This window comes from Rhinopithecus bieti, unplaced genomic scaffold, assembly GCF_001698545.2.
Source record: "Rhinopithecus bieti isolate Rb0 unplaced genomic scaffold, ASM169854v2 scaffold_44948, whole genome shotgun sequence".
In the NCBI taxonomy this organism is placed as follows: Eukaryota; Metazoa; Chordata; class Mammalia; order Primates; family Cercopithecidae; genus Rhinopithecus; species Rhinopithecus bieti.
In genome coordinates, this window is record NW_016818762.1 from 230,832 (window position 1) to 253,122 (window position 22,291).

Sequence of the window (22,291 nt, forward strand, 5' to 3'; positions counted from 1 at the left end):
TTCCTCCATCCCTTTATTTTGAGCCTATGTGTGTCTTTGCACATAAGATGGGTCTCCTGAATACAGCACACCAATAGGTCTTGACTCTTTATCCAATTTGCCAGTCTGTATCTTTTAATTGGGGCATTTAGCCCATTTACATTTAAGGTTAATACTGTTATGTATGAATTTGATCCTGTCATTATGATGCTAGCTGGTTATTTCACCTGTTAATGGATGCAGTTTCTTCCTAGCATCGATGGTCTTTGCATTTTGGCATGTCTTTGCAGTGGCTGATACTGGTTGTTCCTATCCATGTTTAGTGCTTCCTTCAGGAGCTCTTGTAAGGCAGGCTTCGTGGTGACAAAATCTCTGAGCATTTATTTGCTTGTCTGTAAAGGATTTTATTTCTCCTTCACTTACGAAGCTTAGTTTGGCTGGATATGAAATTCTGGGTTGAAAATTCTTTTCTTTCAGAATGTTGAATGTTGGCCCCCGCTCTCTTCTGGCTTATAGGGTTTCTGCCAAGAGATGTGCTGTTAGTCTGATGGGCTTTCCTTTGTGGGTAACCTGACCTTTCTTTGTGGCTGCCCTTAACATTTTTCCCTTCATTTCAACCTTGGTGAATCTGACAATTAAGTGTCTTGGGGTTGCTCTTCTTGAGGATTATCTTTGTGGTGTTCTCTGTATTTCCTGAATTTGAATGTTGGCCTGCCTTGCTAGGTTGGGGAAGTTCTTCTGAATAATATCCTGAAGAGTGTTTTCTAACTTGGTTTCATTCTTCCTGTCACTTTCAGGTACACCAATCAAACGTAGATTTGGTCTTTTCACGTAGTCCCATATTTCTTGGAGGCTTTGTTCGTTTCTTTTCACTCTTTTTTTCTCTAATCTTGTCTTGCTTTATTTCATTAATTTGATCTTCAATCACTGATATCCTTCCTTCTGCTTGATTGAATCAGCTGTTGAAACTTGTGTATGCTTCACGAAGTTCTCTTACTGTGATTTTCAGCTCCATCATGTAATTTAAGCTCTTCTCTACACTGGTTATTCTATTTAACCATTTGTCTAACCTTTTTTCAAGGTTTTTGGCTTCCTTGCGGTGGTTGAGAACATGCTCCTTTACTTGGGAAAGTTTATTACCGACCTTCTGAAGCCTACTTCTGTCAACCTGTCAAACTCATTCTCCATCGAGTTTTGTTCCCTTGCTGGTGAGGAGTTGTGTTCCTTTTGTGGAGAAGAGGTGTTCTGGTTTTTGGAATTTTCAGCCTTTCTGCTCTGGTTTCTCCCCGTCTTTGTGGTTTTATCTACCTTTAGTCTTTGATGTTGGTGACTTACAGGTGGGGTTTTGGTATGGATGGCCTTTTTGTTGATGATGATGCTATTCCTCTCTGTTTGTTAGTTTTCCTTCTGACAGGCCCCTCAGCTGCAGGTCTGTTGGAGTTTGCTGGAGGTCCACTCCACACGCTGTTTGCCTGGGTATCACCAGCGGCGGCTGCAGAACAGCAAATATTGCTGCCTGATCCTTCCTCTGGAAGCTTCGTCCCAGAGGGATACCCGCCTGTATGAGGTGTCTATCGGCCCCTACGAGGAGGTGTCTCCCGGTTAGGCTACACAGGGATCGGGGACCCACTTGAGGAGGCAGTCTGTCTGTTCTCAGATCTCAAACGTCGTGCTCGGAGAACCAGTGCTCTCTTCAGAGCTATCAGACTGGGAAGTTTAAGTCTACAGAAGTTTCTGCTGCCTTTTGTTCAGCTATGCCCTGCCCCCAGAGGTGGAGTCTGTAGAGGTTAGCAAGCCTTGCAGAGCTGCAGTGGGCTCTGCCCAGTTTGAGCTACCCGGGCCACTTTGTTTACCTACTCAAGCCTCAGCAATGGCAGATGCCTCTCCCACCGCCAGGCTGCTGCTTCACAGGTCTATCTCAGACTGCTGCACTGACAGTAAGCAAGGCTCCGTGGGTATGGGATCCGCCAAGCCAGGCGCAGGATAGAATCTCCTGTTCTGCCATTTGCTAAGACTGTTGGAAAAGCGCAGTATTTGGGCAGGAGTGTCCCATTTTTCCAGGTACCATGTGTCATGGCTTCCCTTAGCTAGGAAAGGGAAATCCCCCAACCCCTTGTGCTTCCCTGGTGTGGTGACGCTCCGCCCTGCTTTGGCTCACCTTCTGTGGGCTGCACCCACTGTCCAACCAGTTCCAGTGAGATGAACTAGGTACCTCAGTTGGAAATGCAGAAATCACCCATCTTCTGCATTGATCACCCTGGGAGCTACAGACCAGAGCTGTTCCTATTAGGCCATCTTGGAACAGACTCATCACCGTCTCTACTTCTTGATGTCCTTGATATTGCCAGTTCCTGAACTTTTGGGGGATTCTTCATTTAACTTTCCTCATTGCCAGTTTAGGATCTGGCTGTCTCACATCTGCTGAGTCAGTTACCACTTTTATTTATTTATGTTTTGAGGTGGAGTCTTGCTCTGTCACCCAGGCTGGAGTGCAGTGGCATGATCTTGGCTCACTGCAACCTCAGCCTCCCGGGTTCAGGTGTTTCTCTTGCCTCACCTCCCAGGTAGCTGGGATTACAGGTGCCCGCCACCACGCCCTGCTAATTTTTGTATTTTTGTAGCAACAGGGTTTCACCATGTTTGCCAGGCTAGTCTTGAACTCCTGACCTCAGGTGATCTGCTCGTCTCAGCCTCCGAACTTACTGGGATTACAGGCATGAGCCACCACACCTGATCCAGTTACCACTTTTAGCTTTGCAGTTTCCAAAATGTTGTTACCATCACCTGAACTTCTGTCTTTGTCCTCATGGGTTTTATGTCTTTACAAACCTTTTATTGTCATTTATATCAGGTTTCAAGGAAGGGTAGAGGTAATTGCATGTGTTCAATCCATTATCTTTTTAACTAAAAGTCCCCTTTTTTGAAAAAGAAAAAAATCTTACATTGTAGCATTGTGGACAAGACCCTTCATGATCTAACTTTTATCTCTAGCCTCGTTTAGCTGCATAAGCTCCAGCCACAAGTATCTGCTTAAGAGACTGCCAAACAGTGTTGCATCATGCCTTTCAGTTCTGCACATGCTATTTTCTCAGTGTGCTGTTTGTCGTTTAAGACCGTTCTTGGTTAAACTTTGCTGATTTGTCTGAGTGTCTTTCTGTCAGAGTACTTATTGTATTATTGCAGTTATTTATTTAGTTTTCAAAAAATCTCACTCTAGAGGTTTCTTAACCTGGGATGGAGGTGGAAGGGTCATCCATGAATTAGCTGTAAGAAATATTAGAAAATGCTGAAATTATTTGTAAAATTTCATGTGTATGTTCATATTTTTGGAGAATTGAGAATATGCCTCAGAAATACTTGTGGAGCTTTTGAAAAATATAATTGCTTTGGGCTCCACTGCAGAGAGAGACACGCTGAGTTACAGTCTCTTAAGTTAGGACCCACAAAAATCTATATTCAAAAAATTTTCTAAATGATTCTTTAAAACAGGATCTCTGAGCATCGTCTACATTAACACCAGGGCCTGGCTTGTATTAAATGCTTAGTAGATGTTTAAAGAAAGAATAAGGGAGGAACTTAAGTTCAGGGCATGACCTGAAATAAATTTCCAATGTGAAACCAAAGTGCAAGTGAGAAAATCACAAATTTCCTCTGTTACATAATTAAGTCATAGCATTTGTTTCCATCACCACCCTCTCTTTACACCCTCTTTAGATGTAATTAGTAAAATAGAAGGGCATGGATTTTTTTTTTTCCCAAAGGTAGAAGAGAACTTTGGAGAGCTGTCTGCAAAATGAAAGGAGAATTTAAGGATTAGCCATAGGACAAGTCAGTTGTATGTAGTCCAATTTTGGTTCCTCTCATTGCTTAGAGTTGTATTTGACCCAGTGATTTAGTTGCACAGTTTTAGGTTTCTGTACATTTGGATGTCATAGATACCACTATCTTACCTTATTTCATAAGATACCTTATTTCATAACCTGTGCATTTAATAAATGGCTAGTGAGATAGAAAATGGGGAGATTGATGTGTTGCTTTGGCAAAAATAACAATAATAATAATAATAATAATACATACATACATACATATTATTGTAAATGGTTCCAACTAAAGAATGAGGACAGCCTGGTCACAGTGGCCCACACCTGTAATCCCAGCACTTAGGGAGGCAGAGGTGGATGGATCACCTGAGGTCAGGAGTATGAGATCAGCCTGACCAACATGGTAAAACCCCATCTCTACTAAAAATATATAAAATTAGTCGGGCATGGTGGCACAAGCCTGTAATCCCTGCTTCTTGGGAGGCTGAAGCAGGAGAATCGCTTGAACCCAGGAGGCGGAGGTTGCAGTGAGCCAAGATCAAGCCATTGCACTCCAGCCTGGACAACAAGAACAAAACTGCATCTCAAAAAAAAAAAAAAAAAAAAAAAGAGTGAGGACAGAAAGAGCCTTAATTTCCTGGAATGCCTTGCCTTGTGCTTCCTCTATGTTTAAGGTTTTAAAAAAATTGTGAATTAAAATTATGTCCTCTGCCTTTTTTATATAGCATTGTGCTACTGTTGTATGTTTGTGTATGTGTTAAAATGACCAGACTGTTTTGCTTTTTTAATTTTCTATTTTATTTTATTGTCTAGGTACTTAAGAGATTATGGCATCGGAAACCCACAATGTTAAAAAACGGAACTTTTGTGATAAGATTGAGGATCATTTCGTTGATCTTCCTAGAAAAAAGATCTCTAATTTCACTAATAAGAACATGAAGGAGGTAAGTCTATGGTTTCTAGAAAACAGATAAGACAATTTAAACTGTCAGGTCTCTAGATACCTCTGGTTGAATTGTTTAAACAGTGGGAGGATAATAATTCTGCTTAATCTCCCAGAATTAAGTTGAATTGGTGAAGTATAACCAATGTCTTTCTTTTTTTTGTTTGTTTGTTAGGTCTTAACCATTGTATTTCTATATGCTCTAAAAAGTTTTTAGTCAGGCTGGGCATGGTGGCTTATGCCTGTAATCCCAGCACTTTGGGAGGCCGAGGTGGGTGGATCACCTGAGGTCAGGAGTTTGAGACCAGCCTGGCCAACTTGGTGAAACCCTGTGTCTACTAAAAAGACAAAAATTAGCTGAGCATGGTGGTGGGTGCCTGTAATCCCAGCCACTTGGGAGGCTGAGAGAGGAGAATCACTTGAACCTGGGAGGTGGAGGCAGCAGTGAGCTAGATCGTGCCATTGCCATTACATTCTAGCCTGGGCACCAAGAGCAAAACTCCGTATCAAAAAAAAAAAAAAAAAGTTTTTAGTCAGTATACTGTTTCAATATGATATAATTTAAATATTTTAGTTAAAGAGGAATTTCAGAGGTGCTTTGTGTTCACTATTGTAAGGTTCATTAGCACTGGTATCGTTTCTTTTAAACCACATTCAGGCCAGGCTTGGTGGCTCATACCTATAATCCCAGCACTTTCGGAGACTGAGACAGGAGGATCACTTGAACCCAGGAGTTCAAGCCCAGCCTGGACAACATAGTGAGACTCCATCTATACCAAAAAAAAATTTTTTTTTTTTAACTAGCCAGGTGTGGTGGCATGCACGTGTGGTCCTTAGCTACTGGGGAGGCTGAGGTATGAGGATCACTTGATCCCAGGGTGTTAAGGCTGCAGTGAGCTGTGTTCATACCACTGCACTTCAGCCTGGGTGACAGAGCCAGATCCTATCTCTAAAACAACAGCAGCAACAGCAATAAGAAAAGAGATTAAAATGTAACTCACTTGTTAAGCATCCTATAAGTTACAGTATAATTTGCGACTAGTGTGTGGAAAATAGGGAGCTGGATATTGTATTAGTCCATTTTCATGCTGCTGATAAAGACATACCCAAGACTGGGTAATCTCTAAAGAAAAAGAGATTTAATGGACTCACAGTTCCACGTGGCTAGAGAGGCCTCACAATCACGTCAGAAAGCGAAAGGCATATTTTACTTACATGGCAGCAGATGAGAGAATGAGAACCAAGTGAAAGGGGTTTCCCCTTATAAAACCATCAGATCTCGTGAGACTTATTCATTACCACAAGAACAGTATTGGGGAAACCACCCCCGTGATTCAGTTATCTCCCACTGAGTCCCTCCCACAACACGTGGGAATTATGGGAACTACAATTCAAGATGAGATTTGGGTGGGGACACAACAAAACTATATCAGATATGTTGCTTTGCCAAAAATAACTGCATATGATGTTGTTGTATGTTGATTCAGACTACAGAATTAGAACAGAGAAAACATTAATCTGAAAAACTTACCTGTTGAATTTTAGATTTGTTGATATCAATCACAAAATTTACATAAGTATTAATGAACTTAAATATGCCTCAGTTATTAAGTACAATGAATTCTGAGTTCCTCTTCAAAGAACCAGTATGTCAGTATATTCAGCTTCCTTATATTTTGTTCTCCATTTTAAAGTTTAACTTCCTCGTTCTTTATGCCTCCTTGCCCCTAGTTTCAGTAAACAACCCCCTTCTAGCCTTTATACTCACATATTTAGAGTCGTTAGTCATCCTTAGTCACCTGCTCTGTCCTTAGTCATTTTAGTCACCTGCTCTGTAACCATCCTTCCCGCTGAAACTGCTCCCCCTGCCACTCCAGCTCATACCCCTGCTCTCTTTAAAATAGCCTATCGGAATTAGTTTAGACTGTGTTGTCCAACCCTAGCCAATAGGGGAACGACACAGCAGTAGGGACTAGCTGCGTTAGGGATAAGTACCCCTTCCCCTCCCTTGTCCAGTGTGATTTTGCGACCACTTCAGGTGCACCCTTCTGCAGAAGTAAATTGCTTTGCTGAGAAAGCTTTTTGCCAGAGTGCTGATTCTTCTCTGCGGCATCGAGCATTTGTTTCTAACAAATTTGGGGGCCCGTCCGGGATTCCCATTCTCCTCTGGGGAAGGGTCTCTGGTCCTCTCTCATGAGGAGGCATGCCGCTCAGCCTCTTGCGGCGGCCTCGGGTAAGGAATTGAGGCACACCCAGTGTGATGAATAAACCCAGACTCTCAGCAACGCAGGAAGAAACAGACCAACAACTTGGGGGAAAAAGAAAAATCATCACATACCAGGTAACCCTGTGCATAGACCAAGGTAAGAAACATCACAAGAGCGACAAAGCATTTCCTTGGTAGTTGGGGTATCTTGGAGGTTGAAAGTGCGTGAATGAGACGCACAATTGAGTGCAAAGCGAGTGTTGAGTCCGGATTTGTGGTTTTGTAGTCACCTCATACAGCTTAGGGCAGCCCTCTTATAAAGGAATCTGGGTTGGGGGTTTATACCAACCCACGAATCCCAAGAGGGATCTAACGTTCCCATTAGGGAAGCAGCCAGAGAAGGACGAAGTAAAAGTAGAAGAATGCGAGAAGCCTCTAGCAGGGGTGTTGAGCCTCTAGGAAAGGAAGGCGAGAAATCTCCAGTAGTGGGGATTGAGCCTCACACACACCTCCAGTAGTAGGGAAGGCAAGAAATTTCCAGTAGGGGAAATTGAGCTTCACCTCAAAAGTTGAGAAATCTCCAGTAGGGGAGATTGAGCCTTACCCCAAAACCATCAAGATGGGAAATACCCCAAGTAAGGTAAGGGATAAAAAGGATAAAGCTAGCAACAATAATATTCCCCCTGATAGTCCCATAGGCCTAATGTTGAAATATTAGAAGAATAATGAAAAGACCTTAGAGAAATGATAAAAAGAATTCGAGAGTCTAAACCCCGCATCCAAAACATTATAAAAGGTTTCAATAACAAGGAAAAGATGAAAGACCTATACAATTCCTAAAAAGACTCAAAGAGCAAATGAGAAAATATGTAGGTCTAGAATTAGAAGACACTGCCCCCCCCCCCATGAAGGATGTCAAAGCTTCATTTTGTAACTAATAGTTGGCCAGATATTAACAAGAAATTACAAAAGATAGAGAACTGGGAAGGTAGATCTTTAGAAGAGCTTCTAAGAGAACCCCAAAAAGTATATGTAAGAAGAGATGAAGAAAAAAGAAGGCAAAAATTCTGCTTTCCACCATACAACAAAGTACCCAGGGGGCAGAACCTGTAAGGAACCTAGACCCCCACTCTCCAGGCAATATGAAGGGTACGAAAGAGTAAAGCCAGGAGGCTCAAAGGTAGAAAAGAAAAAAGGACAGAACGAATGTTTCAAATGTGGAAAGTTAGGTCACTTTAAAAGAAAATGTCCCAAATGAGAAAAGAAAGAAAAAGTCATCCACTTAGAGCTTCTGAGGAAGACGAGGGAAGTCAGGGACTGTATCTTTTTTTGAGTCCTACCAAGAGCCCTTGATAAATTTAGAAGTGGGACCTAAACTTGAGCTTATTACCTTTTTAATCAACTCAGGAGCAGCTCGCTCCTCAGTTTGTTATCTTCCATCTAGTGTAACTTGTTCATAAGAAGAACTTTTTATCTCAAGGGTAAAAGGAGAAGGGTTTAGAGCAAAACTCTTAGAGGAGACAGAAGTGAAATATAAAAACTGATCAGCTAGCATCAAATTTATTAATTTCGGATGCAGGGACAAATCTATTAAGAGATTTAATGCTAAAATTAGGCTTAGGCCTCCAAATCAATCGGAAAATTCCTCCCCTTCCTAAACTTGCTCTCCACCTCAGACAGAGAACACATTCATCCCAAGGTATGGTCAAAAGACAGGAATCAAGGAAGGTTACAGATTCCTCTGATTCATGTTAAATTTTAAAAACCCTAGGGTAATAGTAAAGAGAAAGCAACACCCTATTCCTTTAACAGCCAGAGTAAATTGAAAACCTATAATTGAAGGTCTTCTCTGTGATGAGCTTCTTGAACCCTCTATGTCTCCCTATATAACACTCCAATACTGCCTGTAAAGAAGCCAGACAGGTCATACCAGTTAGTGTAAGACCTCAGAGCTATTAATTAGATAGTCCAAACCACCCACCCTGTTGTTACTAGTTAACTGTCCCCGTCCTAGCTTTACCTTCCCCTAGAACTGCCTTTTCATCTCTGTCAATGTAAACAAAAGAGTAGCCTTAGGACTACTTACTCAAAAACATGGGGCCACCAGCAGCCCATAGCCTTTTTGTCAAAAATTCTTGACCCTGTAATCTGAGGGTGGCCTAAATGTATTCAGTCTGTAGCAGCAACAGCCCTATTAACAGAAAAAAAAAAACCAGAAAATTAACTTTTAGAAGGAACCTCATTGTCAGTACACCTCACCAAGTCAAAAATATCCTTACTCAGAAGGCAGAAAGGTGGCTTATTGACTCAAGAATTTTAAAATACGAAGATATCCTGTTAGAGATAATTTAACACTAACCACTGGTAATTCACTTAACCCAGCAGGGTTTCCTGACTGAGAATCCAAATTTAAAGAGACCTGAGCATGAGTGTTTAGATTTTATTGACTTAATTTTAAAGTCAGACACGATTTAAGAGAGACCCCTTTCAAATGGGGCAGCACTTATTTATAGATGGCTCTTCCTGGGTAATTGAAGGAAAAAGACATAATGAGTACTCAGTAGTCGATGGGGGAACTCCTTGCAGAAGTAGAGTCAGGAACACCACCCAGTAATTGGTCTGCCTAAACATGTGAATTGTTTGCATTAAATCAAGCCTTAAAGCACCTGCAGAGCTAAGAAAGGACTATTTATACTGATTCCAAACATGCCTTCTGGGTAGCTTACACCTTTGAAACAAAAAAAATTAGACTGAATGAGGTCTTCAAAGGCCAAGACCTGGTCCACAAGGACTTAATCACTCAAGTATTAGATAACCTCCAGTTGCCAGAAGAAATAGCTGTTGTCCATGTCCCAGGACATCGAAGAGATATCTCTTTTGAAAGCCAGGGAAACAACCTTGCACATCAAATAGCCAAACAAGCTGCCGTTTCCTCTGAAATGCCTGTTGTTCACTTAACCCCTTGCCTTCTTCCCCCAACTGCAGTTCTCATCTTCTTTCCCACTGAAAAAGAGAAATTCATAAAATTAGGGGCCAAAGAAAATTCAGAAGGGAAATGGGTGTTACCAGACCAAAGAAAAATGTTATCCAATCCCCTCATGAGAGAAGACCTCTCTCATCTGCATCAAGGGACTCACTGAGGGCCTCAAGCTATGTGTAATACAGTCCTTTGGGTTTATGGGTGTGTAGGAATTGATGCTTTGGCATGACAGGTTACAGATAGTTGCCTAGTATGTAGGAAGACTAATAAGCAGACCCTCAGAAAACCACCTCTTAGGGGAAGGTATCCAGAATTAAGACTGTTCCAAAGTATCCAAGCTGATTACACCAAGATGCCCCCATTTGGTTGTCTAAAGTATTTACTAGTAATAGTAGATCACCTTACTCATTGGATAGAAGCTATTTCCTTTCAAGTGCAACTGCTAATAATGTAGTCAAAACATTAGTTGAAAATATTACACCCAGGTTTGGATTAATAGGAAACATTGATTCAGATAATGGGACGCATTTCACTGCACATGTCATTAAGAAATTAGCCCAGGTACTGGATATAACATGGGAAATCATACTCCCTGGCACCCACCTTCATCAGGAAGAGTGGGAAAAAAAAAAAGAACCAAACTCTAAGAAGTCACTTAAGCAAATTTTAGTCTTAGAGACTCGGTTGCCGTGGACTAGATGCCTTCCCATTGCCCTGTTGAGAATCCGAACTACTCCTCGGAGAGATGTCGGCTTATCCCCTTATGAAATGTTGTATAAGTTGCTCTATTCGCACTCCACTGCTGACATTCCCAAGTTTGAAACAAAACATCAGTTTCTCAGAAATTATGTACTTGGTTTATCTTCCACTTTCTCTTGCCTCAGAACTAAAGGTCTTTTAGCACAGGCACCACTCCGAGAGTTTCCAGTACACCAACATCAGCCTAGGGACCACAGCCTCGTCAAAAGTTGGAGGGGAGGAAAACTCGAACCAGCTTAGGAAGGACCCTGCCTAGTGCTTCTAACCATTGAGAACACAGTTAAAACAGCAGAAATAGAATGGACTCATCACACCCAGGTCAAAAGAGCACCACCTCCTCTGGAATCATGGACAGCTATTCTAGGGCTAACTCCAAATAAGCTAAAGCTAAAACAGGTTTGATCCTCTTATGTTGCATCTCTTTCTTTTTCCCATCTATTGCTAGTCCTCTTGTTATTAATGTAACTAGGTCGAGTTCCCCCCAAACTATTACCTTTGATGTTTGCCTCGTGATGCCCTGTGGAGATCTGTCAAACCAGAGGCAACTCTCCACTTTGGAAAAGTATCTTTGTCCTTCCTAGCTCTTCTCAGACTGGAATTCTGTTAACTGGGATAAGTTAGTTTGGGAAGAGTTGGACGGAGATTCCAGTATAAACTGAGAGTCTTGCCCTCCCAATACAAAACTTTTATGCCATAGTTGATCCAACATTCTGTGGAACACTAAAGAGCAGGAGTAGACTGCCCCAACCAGTAGTTGTAATTTCCTAAAGCCATACATTCATTTTACTAAAGGAACAGCTTCCTCTAACTGTCAACTCAACCAGTGCAATCCAGTACAGGCTATTATCTCAAACCCTCTAAGTTCTTCCCCTTCTCTAAGCCAGTTCCCTTCTTTAAGCCAGTTTTATAGTATGGAGGCTGAGGTTTCAGGAGCAGACCCAAATCCTTTGAAATACTCTTCATTGTTCCCCCACCACCTATACCTTCCCCTAAGCCTTCTTCCAGAATCTCCCACAACAAAACTGTTGTTCTTCTTCCATCTAATGACAAGACCAAGGTAGCTATTGTAGAAGTCAAAGACCTAAAACAAACTTTGGCAATTGAGACAGGATATCAAAATGCAAATGCCTGGTTGGAATAGATTAAATATTTCATCCACACTTTAAACAAAAGCAGTTGTTATGCTTGTGCACACAGCAGGCCAGAGGCCTAGACTGTCCCCTTTCCACTATGATGGTCCTCCAGTCAACCGGGCATGGGCTCTATGGTAGCTCTTTTCCAAGATTCCACAGCCTGGGGTAACAAGCCGTGCCAAGCTCTTTCTCTGTTATATCCCAAAGTTCAGCACCCTGCAGGTCAGCCGAGGGCCATCCAGCTTCTGTCTCCCAACACTGAGTTCACTTTGTGTCTCTCACGACAAAGAGGAAACTTAGCATCCCTTAGAGACCTAAAAGGATGAAGTGAGCTTAAGACTTTCCAAGAGCTCACCAACCAGTCAGCCCTTATACAGCCCCAAGCAGATGTATGGTGATATTGTGGTAGACCTTTGCTGGACACTCTGCCAAGTAACTGGAGTGTCACTTGCGCCCTAGTCCAATTGACTATCCCTTTCACCCTGGCATTTTATCAACCAGAGAAGCTAAAAAAACACAACGTCATAAAGCAAGGGAAGCCCGTTATGGGTCTTTCAACTCCCACATTTATTTAGATGCAATTAGAGTCCCATGAGGAGTACCAAATAAATTTAAGACCTGAGATCAAATAGCTACTGGATTTGAGTCAATATTTTGGTGGGTGACAATTAATAAAAATGTAGATTAGATATATTACACCTATTACAACCAACAGCAGTTTATTAACTATACTAGATATGCTGTTAAAGGAATAGCTGAGCAATTAGGGCCTACTAGCCAGATGGCTTGGGAAAATAGAATGACCTTAAACTTGAAAAGTTTAGCAGAAAAAGAGGAAGTTTGAATCATGATTAAAACTCAATGTTGTACCTTCATCCCAAACAATACCACCCCTGACGAAAGTATAACAAAGGCATCACAAGGTCTAACTGCTCTGTCCAATGAGTTAGCAAAAAACTCAGGAGTAAATGACCCCATCACAGGGTGGCTAGAAAAATGGTTTGATAAATGGAAAGGGATCATAGCCTCCATCCTTACTTCCCTTGCGATTGTAGCAGTAGTACTTATCCTTGTTGGATGCTGCATCATACCTTGCATCCGCAGGCTAGTCCGAAGATATATAGAAACAGCCCTTACTAAAACTTCTGTCAGTTCCCCTCCACCGTATTCTGACAAGCTCTTTCTTTTAGAAAACCAAGCAGAACAGCTAAGCCAAGACATGTTAAAGAAGTTTGAAGAGGAGACCTATAAAATTCAAAAGGGGGAAATTGTTAAGTACAATGAGTTCTGAGTTCCTCTGGGAACCAGTATGCCAGTATATTCAGCTTCCTTATATTTTGTTCTCCATTTTAAACTTTAACTTCCTTGATCTTTACACCTCCTTGCCCTTAGTTTTAGTAAACAACCCCCTTCTACCCTTTATACTCACATATTTAGAGTCCTAGGTCATCCTTAGTCACCTGCTCTGTCCTTAGTCATCCTTAGTCACCTGCTCTGTAACCATCCTTCCCGCCAAAACTGCTCACCCCGCCACTCCGGCTCGTACCCAAATAGCTTATCGGAATTAGTTTAGACTGTGCTGTCCAACCCTGGCCAATAGGGAAATGACACAGCAGTAGGGACTAACTGCATTAGGGATAAGAACCCCTTCTCCTCCCTTGTCCAGTGTACTCTTGTGACCACTTCAGGCACGAGTGGCACCCTTCTCCAAAAGTAAATTGACTTACTGAGAAAGCTTTTTGCCGGAGTACTGATTCTTCTTTGCAGCACCGAGCATTTGTTTCTAACATCAACTATCTACTTTCATTTTTCAGGTTAAGAAATCTCCAAAACAGTTGGCTGCTTATATAAATAGGTAAGAGTTTCTTAAAGTTTGTGGTAAACAACAAATATGGAAGCTGGGTAAGGATGACATTAAGGGAAAAAATAAGCATTCTCTTTTGTCATCATAATAATTAACTTATTGTCAGACAGCTCCTTTGTGCCAGTATCTGCACTAATAAACACATCAATATTGTCTCTGCTCCTTACAACAGTCCTACTCTGTAGATAACATTACCCCTAACAGCTGATGAGAAAACTTAAGATCAGAGAAGTAAGTGATTTGTTCAGAATCATATAGCTAGAAAAGTGGTAAGAATGACATTCATTCTCAGATCTGCCTAACTTCTAAAGGCACTTTCTACAAAACCACTGGTTTTCAAAGTGTGATTTGAGGACCTGGGGGTCCCTAAAGACCATTCATGGAATTTGTGAAGTCAGAATTACTTCTATAGCAATACTAAGACATTGACTGTCTTCATTTTCATTCTCTTTTTTGAGGGCACAATATAATTTTTGAAGAAGCCGTATGCCATTTGATATCACAGTAGACTGAATGGAGAAGCAGAAATGAGAACCCAGCTGTCTTTTGTTAAACCAGATATTAGAGATACATAAAAATGTAAAACAGTACCATTCTTCTCATTTTAAACAAGTTATTTTAGAAAATATGGGGTTTTGGTAAGATAGTCAGTGTTAGTATTAATATGTAATTTGTTGTTTGAATGAATTAACGAATGTTTTTAAATTTTGTTTTAGTTTTTAACACAGTAAATATCAACAGATATTATTCACATAAAAAAATTATTTTGGCCGGGCATGGTGGCTCACGCCTGTATTCCCAGCACTTTGGGAGGCCAAGGCGGGTGGATCACAAGGTTAAGAGATTGAGATCATCCTTGCCAACATGGTGAAACCCTGTCTCTACTAAAAATACAAAAATTAGATGGACGTGGTGGCACGCGCCTGTAGTCCCAGCTACTCAGGAGGCTGAGGCAAGAGAATCACTTGAACCTGGCAGGCAGAGGTTGCAGTGAACAGAGATCACATCACTGCATACCAGCCTGGTTACAGAGCAAGACTCTGTCTCAAAAAAAAAAAAAGATTATTTTGAGTCATTAATAATTTTTAAGGGGGCAAAGCATCCTGACACTAAAACATTTGAGAACCACTATATTAAACCATGAGGCTTGCTCTGTTGTGTTCTGTCTTACTCAAATAAATTAATATACTTCAGCTTCAGCTTGAACTTTAAAATATACAAACTTGGCCGGTGGTGGTTCAAGCCTGTAATACCAGCACTTTGGGAGCCGATACGGGCGCATCACGAGTCCAAGGAGACTCGAAGACCATCTGGTAACATCAGTGGAAACCCCGTCTCTACACTAACAATACAAAAACTACCGGGCGAGGTGGCGGCGCCCTGTAGTCCCAGCCTACCTCGGGAGGCCTGAAGGCAGGAGAATGGCGTAAACCCCGGGAGGCGGAGCTTGGCAGTGAGGCTGAGATCTGCACTGGGCAGCTCCAGTCCTGGCGACGACGCGAGACTGCCGCTCAAAAAAAAAAAAAAACAACTTGCAATCTTATTTGCTACTTTGTTAGGAAAAGATTAGGTTTCTAGAAAAGGTTGTGATTTTGTTACTCCCAGAATGGCCTTTAATATTTCATTTTTAAAAGCATTCTAGTTATTATGTCTGTCTTCATTTTATTTGGTATAAAATGTCATCCTTTACATTGTCTTCCAGATAATTTGTAATTTCCTTTTACTTTCCTCTTCAACTCAGAATTAAGATTATTAAAATTCTACTTCGAATTTTAGTGGATTACAATCACAAAATGTAGCCTATTAATTCTCTGTTTAAAACTTTTAAAGGATTTCATATGGTTCTTTTCATTTAAGAAAATAAATTCTTTTTACAGAACAGTTGGACAAACTTTGAAAAGCCCAGATAAACTTCGTAAAGTGATCTATCGCAGAAAGAAAGTTCATCATCCCTTTCCAAATCCTTGTTACAGAAAAAAACAGTCCCCTGGAAGTGGGGGCTGTGACATGGCAAATAAAGAAAACGAACTGGCTTGTGCAGGCCACCTGCCTGAAAAATTACACCATGATAGTCGAACATATTTGGTTAACTCCAGTGATTCTGGTTCTTCACAGACAGAAAGCCCATCATCAAAATATAGTGGGTTTTTTTCTGAGGTAAGTCTTTTCTCTAAGTCATGTCTAGTTTAACTTTGTTCCTGTTATAATCTTGATTTTTTTCTTTGCCATATTCCACTAGCAGAATAATTTGCCACCTATTGAATGTAGATTTATTTAAGTCATAGTAACTCCCTGAGACAATTTTCTAGATTAACCAAATTTGAATTAATAATTTATTCCATTTCTCTAAGATGGGATGAAATGCTTAACAGGGTGCTAAAACTATCCAGTATGACAAGTTAGCCAGTAGATATTTAAAGGAAGAGAAAAGGAGAAATCTTGCCTAAAAAAGTGGAGCACTAGGCCAGACACAATGGCTCACACCTGTAATCCCAGCACTTTGGGAGGCCGAGGTGGGTGGATCACGAGGTTAGGAGTTCGAGATCAGCATGGCCAACATGGTGAAACCCCATCTCTACTAAAAATGCAAAAATTAGCCAGGCATGGTGGCAGGTGCCTGTGATCCCAGCTACTCAGAAGGAGTCTGAGACAGGAGAATCGCTTGAACCTGGGAGTTGGAGGTTGCAGTGAGTTGAGATCGCACCATTGCACTCCAGCCTGGACAACAGAGCGACTCCGTCTCAAAAAAAATAAAATAAAAATAAAAAGAAGGACAACATCTGCAGGCAGATCACCTGAGGTCACGAGTTCCAGACCAGCCTGGCCAACATGGTGAAACCCTGTCTTTACAAAAGTACAAAAATTATCCGGGCAGGATGGTGGGTGCCTGTAATCCCAGCTGCTCGGGAGGCTGAGGCAAAAGAATCATTTGAACCTGGGAGGCAGAGGTTGCAGTGAGCCATGATCATGCCATTGCACTCCAACCTAGGCAAGAGAGCATGACTCCGTCTCAAAAAAAAAAAAAAAAAAGTGGACCACTGAAGCCAGTTATCCAGACACATTTTGCTGGGCTCTCAAAATTGCATAGTTAAAGCATAGTTCAGGCAAACCTGCTGTGGTTTGCTGCTTTTCTGGCTCAAGCAACACTAGTTGTTTTAACATACTCAAAAGCGTTTTTGAGAGTGATAGAAATATTCTACAACTGGACCTGGCCAACGTGGCAAAACCCCATCTCTACTAGAAATACAAAAATTAGCTGGGCATGGTGGCACACTTTGGGAGGCCAAGGTAGGTGGATCACTTGAGGTCGGGAGTTCAAGACCAGCTTGGCCAACATGGCAAAACCCCATCTCTACTAAAAATAGAAAAATTAGTTGAATGTTGTGGTGGGTGCCTATAATCCCAGCTACTCGGGGAGGCTGAAGCAGGAGAATCACTTGAGCCTGGGAGGTGGAGGTTGCAGTGAGCTGAGATTGCACCACTGCACTCCAGCCTGGGCAACAGAGCAAGACCCTGTCTCCAAAAACAAGCTTGAACTATATTTTGACATTGAAAAATGTTCATATATTATAGGTAAAAAAGGTTTTGAACAATATAGATAATGACTTTTCAGAGTGGTTATATGTGTACTTAGTTTGTCTTTGTCTACTGATTATTTTGCGGAGGGATATTGGATGTTTTGTGGGCAAGTAGAGAGTATTTACTTTTTATCTTACATAGTTCTGTGTTAAACACATTAGAACAGGAAAATGACACTTCATTACATAGCAATAAATAGATAAATTATAAATTTAAATGATACTACAACATTTGTCAAAAACTGAGTTTTTGTGATTCTCATGCCATTCATTTGGTAATGACTAGCCTATATGTTTACATTTTTCTTTTATCCATGTTATAAATTAACATGTAAATATATAATCCTAGTAAAGGTCAGCTAAAAATAATTTTACAAATTATTGGGTTTTTTTTTTTTTTTGAGACGGAGTCTCGCTCTGTCGCCTAGGCTGGAGTGCAGTGGCCGGATCTCAGCTCACTGCAAGCTCCGCCTCCCAGGTTCACGCCATTCTCCTGCCTCAGCCTCCCGAGTAGCTGGGACTACAGACGCCCACCACCTCACCCGGCTAGTTTTTTGTATTTTTTTAGTAAAGACGGGGTTTCACCGTGTTAGCCGGGATGGTCTCGATCTCCTGACCTCGTGATCCACCCGTCTCGGCCTCCCAAAGTGGTGGGAATACAGGCTTGTGCCACCGCGCCCGGCAAATTATTGGGTTTTAAAAGAAAAACGGTAGCTAGTAAAAGGTATAAACGGGTCTTAAATTTGTTCAGATCATTTGTTTACTATGGTCAACTGCAGTATTCCTTTTAGTGGGCCAGTAAAAGGAGTTACCTTTGCATAATATTTAACTATGTCTACCAGAAAGATTTAATAAAACAGTGGTTTCATACCCTGTTTCAGTATGCTTTTTAACAAATCAGATTATTGCCTTTCAGGTTTCTCAGGACCATGAAACAATGGCCCAAGTTTTGTTCAGCAGGAATATGAGATTGAATGTAGCTTTAACTTTCTGGAGAAAGAGAAGTATAAGTGAACTTGTAGCTTATTTGTTGAGGTAAGTGTGACGTTTTATCCTCTTTGTTCAATCACTTTTTTTCTGAGACAAGGTCTTGCTTTGTCATCCAGGTTGGAGTGCAGTGGCACAATCATGGCTCACTGCAGCCTCAACCTGCTGGGCTCAAGCACCCCTCCCACCTCAGCCTCCCGAGTAGCTGAGTACAGGCACACATCAGCACACCTGGCTAATTTTAAAAAAAAAAAATTTGGAAGACATGAGGTATCATGTTTCCCAGGCTGGTCTCAAACTCCTGAGCTCAGGTGAACCTTCTTCATTATTCTAAACTGCCTGTATGTAGCTTCAGTAGAGACAGTATGGCTTACGTTACATTCATCACCCATCTAAGAGTAACCAAAATACAGAATACAGTGTTTTATCAGATTGAACAAACCTGTTACCTTTTCTGACTGCCATTCTTACCTGTAAAACTAAGAGATAACAATATGGGAAAACTAACCTTCTAAAAATCCCTTTTGAGGCCAGGTGTGGCAGTTCTTGCCTGTAATCCCAGCATTTGGGGAGGCTGAGGTGAGAGAGTCACTTGAGCCCAGGAGTGAGAGACTGAGCAACATAGCAAAACTCCATCTCTACAAAAAATAAAAATAATTAGTCAGGCACAGTGATGCATGCTTGTGGTCGCAGGTACTTGGGAGGATCGCTTGAACCCAGGAGTTGTAGTGAGCTGTGATTATGCAACTACATTCCAGCCTGGGCAACAGAATGAGACCCCGTTTCTTGAAAAAAAATTTCTTAATAAAAATAAAAAGTAAACATCCCTTTTGAGTGGGAATTTGAAGCATTACTTTCCTCATTGTATTCAAGTCTCTCAAATGTTACCTTAGGGAAGCCTTCTTTGACCACCTTATTTTAAAATACCTATTACTGCACTCCCTATTTCCCTTTCCTGTTTTATTTTTCTCCATAGCACTTATATCAACTTGCTCTATATGTCTTATGTCTAGTTACTTGCTTATTACCTGTCTCTGCCCCACCCCCCAACCCCCACACTTGCTCACACACTGGAATACAAGCCCTGTGTCTTTTTTCATTGCTGTATCCACAGACCTGACTCATTGTAGATACTGACATTGTTAAATGAATGAATTTCTCAAAAGCAGTGTGAATAATCATAATATGAAAGTAAATAAGGAAATCAGCTCTCTAAGGCAATGCTATTCTTTTTATACTCTCAGGATAGAAGATCTTGGCGTTGTGGTAGATTGCCTTCCTGTGCTCACCAATTGGTAAAACAATATTTTCAGAAAAAAAGTAAGATTAAAGGAGGTCAAATTATGGCCTATCCATATTTTTATAACTTGGTATTTATTTTAGTTTACAGGAAGAAAAACAATATATCTCACTTGGCTGCTGTGTAGACTTGTTGCCTCTAGTCAAGTCACTACTTAAAAGCAAATTTGAAGAGTAAGTGCTAATCTGAATCTTGATTCATTTTTCTTTTTCAACATCCTTGATTTTGTGCTTTGTGAGTACATAGTAGATTGGGCTCTATGAGACATACAAGGTTTCTGTTTTCAAGAAGCTAATAGTACAATTAGGAAAAGAGTATGAAATGACTAAAGGACAATTATAAAAGCATCTCTAAACAAATTACATAAAATATACTTTTGTGGAATAGATCATGAAGGTAACAACTTTTTAAAAGGGAAGAGACCAATGTGTGTATGTGTTTTTTGGGAAGGAAAGTATCATCTCTTATAAAAAGGATTCTTAGATGAAAACACTTGAATTTTGTAACAAAATGTCATTTCAGATATGTTATAGTTGGTTTAAACTGGCTTCAAGCAGTCATTAAAAGGTGGTGGTCAGAACTATCATCCAAAACAGAAATTATAAGTGATGGGTGAGTATACCTTTAAAGATAAACTCATGCTGAAATTTTCTTCAGGAAAGCAGCTTGATTAAACCAGGTAATAACTTTATCCCATTTTCATCAGTGTGTGGTATTTATTCTCTTCATATTCAGAGAGATACTAACTTAAGAGACTGTTCATTTGTGAAAACCACACCTGGAAATTGAATTCCAGAGCCTACTAACCCCCTGTATCTCTTCTTCTGGCACAACCCTACCCTTCATTTTAGAAGAAAAACACAATAGCAGTTTAATCCTCCTATTCGTTATATGAGTAAGGGACGGAAAAGAGATGCCCATAGTTGAATAAGGAATGGAGGCACCCTGCAGGGTCCTTTAGCGTAGACATTAACCTGAAAGTCTGATGTCGATGTTTATAGTTCTAAAAACTACATTATTACTGCCTTGATGTGAAAATTGTGGGTATTCTACTAGAGTATAGCCAGATTATCATGAAACCACAGAAAAATATCTCCCAACAGTTTCCTTAAAGTCCATAATTTTGGGCCAGGCACGGTGGCTGGTGCCTGTCTGTAATCCCAGCACTTTGGGAGGCCAAGGCAGGCAAATCACTTGAGCTCACAAGTTTGAGACAGGCTGGGCAACATGATGAAACCCCGTCTCTACAAAAAATACAAGAATTAGCCAGGTAGGGCGGTGTGCGCCTGTAGTCCCAGCTACTCAGGCTGAGGCAGTTGGATCGCTTGAGCCCAGGAGGTGGAGGTTGTAGTGAGCCGAGATGACACCACTGCACTCCAGCCTGGGCGATAGAGCCAGCTCTGGTCTCAAAAAAAAAAAAAAAAAAGTCCACAATTTCTTTTATAGGCTCTCAAAATTTTCTTCTTCACACCCAAGCAATGTCCAAATGTTCCAAATGCCTGGTCATTTTCTTACCTGCTTTGACAACTAAATATTTTCTTTCTTTTTTTTAATCAAAATCAAGTACGAAATTTTATTAATTTTGGAATTGACAAAACATCTTTTCTTTTTTCCAAGAATTAATTAAATTGGAAGTGTATGGGGGTATTATGTGAATAAACCTTTAATTTTCATGACTGATGTGTGTTATTCTAAAAGTTATTTGACTTTTTTTTAAATTTCTCTCCACGTTCCTGAATGTTTTATTTCAAATAGCATCATTTTCTCCTGATAAATACCTGAAAAATTTTAGGATGGTTTTTATTATGCATATTTATGATGAAAGTTTATATCTTAATATATTTGCTTTCTCATTTTCTTCCTTTTTTTGTTTTAGAAATATAAAATTTTAAAACAACAATTAAATGGATTATGGGAACAGGAAAACCATCTTACTTTGGTTCCAGGATATACTGGTAATATAGCTAAGGTAATCTATATTTAAGCTTATAAATTAAACATTAAAAATTAGAAATAATATTTTACATTTATTAATGAATTTTTCAAGTCTCTAGGCAGAATAATTTGGTACTGTTCTGATGTCTAAAGTCAATTTCATATTTGCAAATGCTTCAGGTCCTCTGGGTGTAACTGTGACCTTGGCAGCAAGCACAGGAATTGGCCATTGAACATGTTTCATGTACAGCCCCTGAAATGCTATGCTAGAGGATTTTTTTTTTTTTTGAGACGGAGTCTTGCTCTGTCGCCCAGGCTGGAGTGCAGTGGCCGGATCTCAGCTCACTGCAAGCTTCGTCTCCCGGGTTTACGCCATTCTCCTGCCTCAGCCTCCCGAGTAGCCAGGACTACAGGCGCCCAGCTAGTTTCTTTTTGTATTTTTTAGTAGAGACGGGGTTTCACCATGTTAGCCAGGATAGTTTCGATCTCCTGACCTCGTGATCCGCTCGTCTCAGCCTCCCTAAGTGCTGGGATTACAGGCTTGAGCCACTGTGCCCGGCCATGCTAGAGGATATTTACAGAGGGTTTTAATCAGAGAAAAATATTTGAAGAAATTTTGAGAATCCAGTAAGGAAAGCATCAGAAAACAAGATGAGGAACTCAGGAAACAAGGGACAAGGAACACAATTAAATGGTTTTGGAGATTAATTTTTACTTTTCCTAATGTTACGCTTTTGAGAAGGTAAACTATTTAAATCACAGTGAATTTGACTTTGGTCTTTATTGATTTATCTCTTAAAGGAAAA

At 40.7% G+C, this 22,291-nt stretch overlaps 1 protein-coding gene across 1 annotated transcript in view; it reads left to right on the top strand.

The window, feature by feature from the left end:
* The window catches only part of KATNBL1 (katanin regulatory subunit B1 like 1), a 67,632-nt gene that overhangs the window by 41,040 nt on the left and 4,301 nt on the right, over window positions 1–22,291 (top strand). The window contains exons 2-9 of the mRNA XM_017857444.1: window positions 4,614–4,744; window positions 13,636–13,676; window positions 15,563–15,842; window positions 18,180–18,298; window positions 19,495–19,545; window positions 19,634–19,723; window positions 20,073–20,162; window positions 21,427–21,519. Coding sequence (XP_017712933.1) covers window positions 4,628–4,744; window positions 13,636–13,676; window positions 15,563–15,842; window positions 18,180–18,298; window positions 19,495–19,545; window positions 19,634–19,723; window positions 20,073–20,162; window positions 21,427–21,442 — 804 coding nt within the window. The 5' untranslated portion in view covers window positions 4,614–4,627 and the 3' untranslated portion in view covers window positions 21,443–21,519. The remainder of the gene's footprint in view (window positions 1–4,613; window positions 4,745–13,635; window positions 13,677–15,562; window positions 15,843–18,179; window positions 18,299–19,494; window positions 19,546–19,633; window positions 19,724–20,072; window positions 20,163–21,426; window positions 21,520–22,291) is intronic.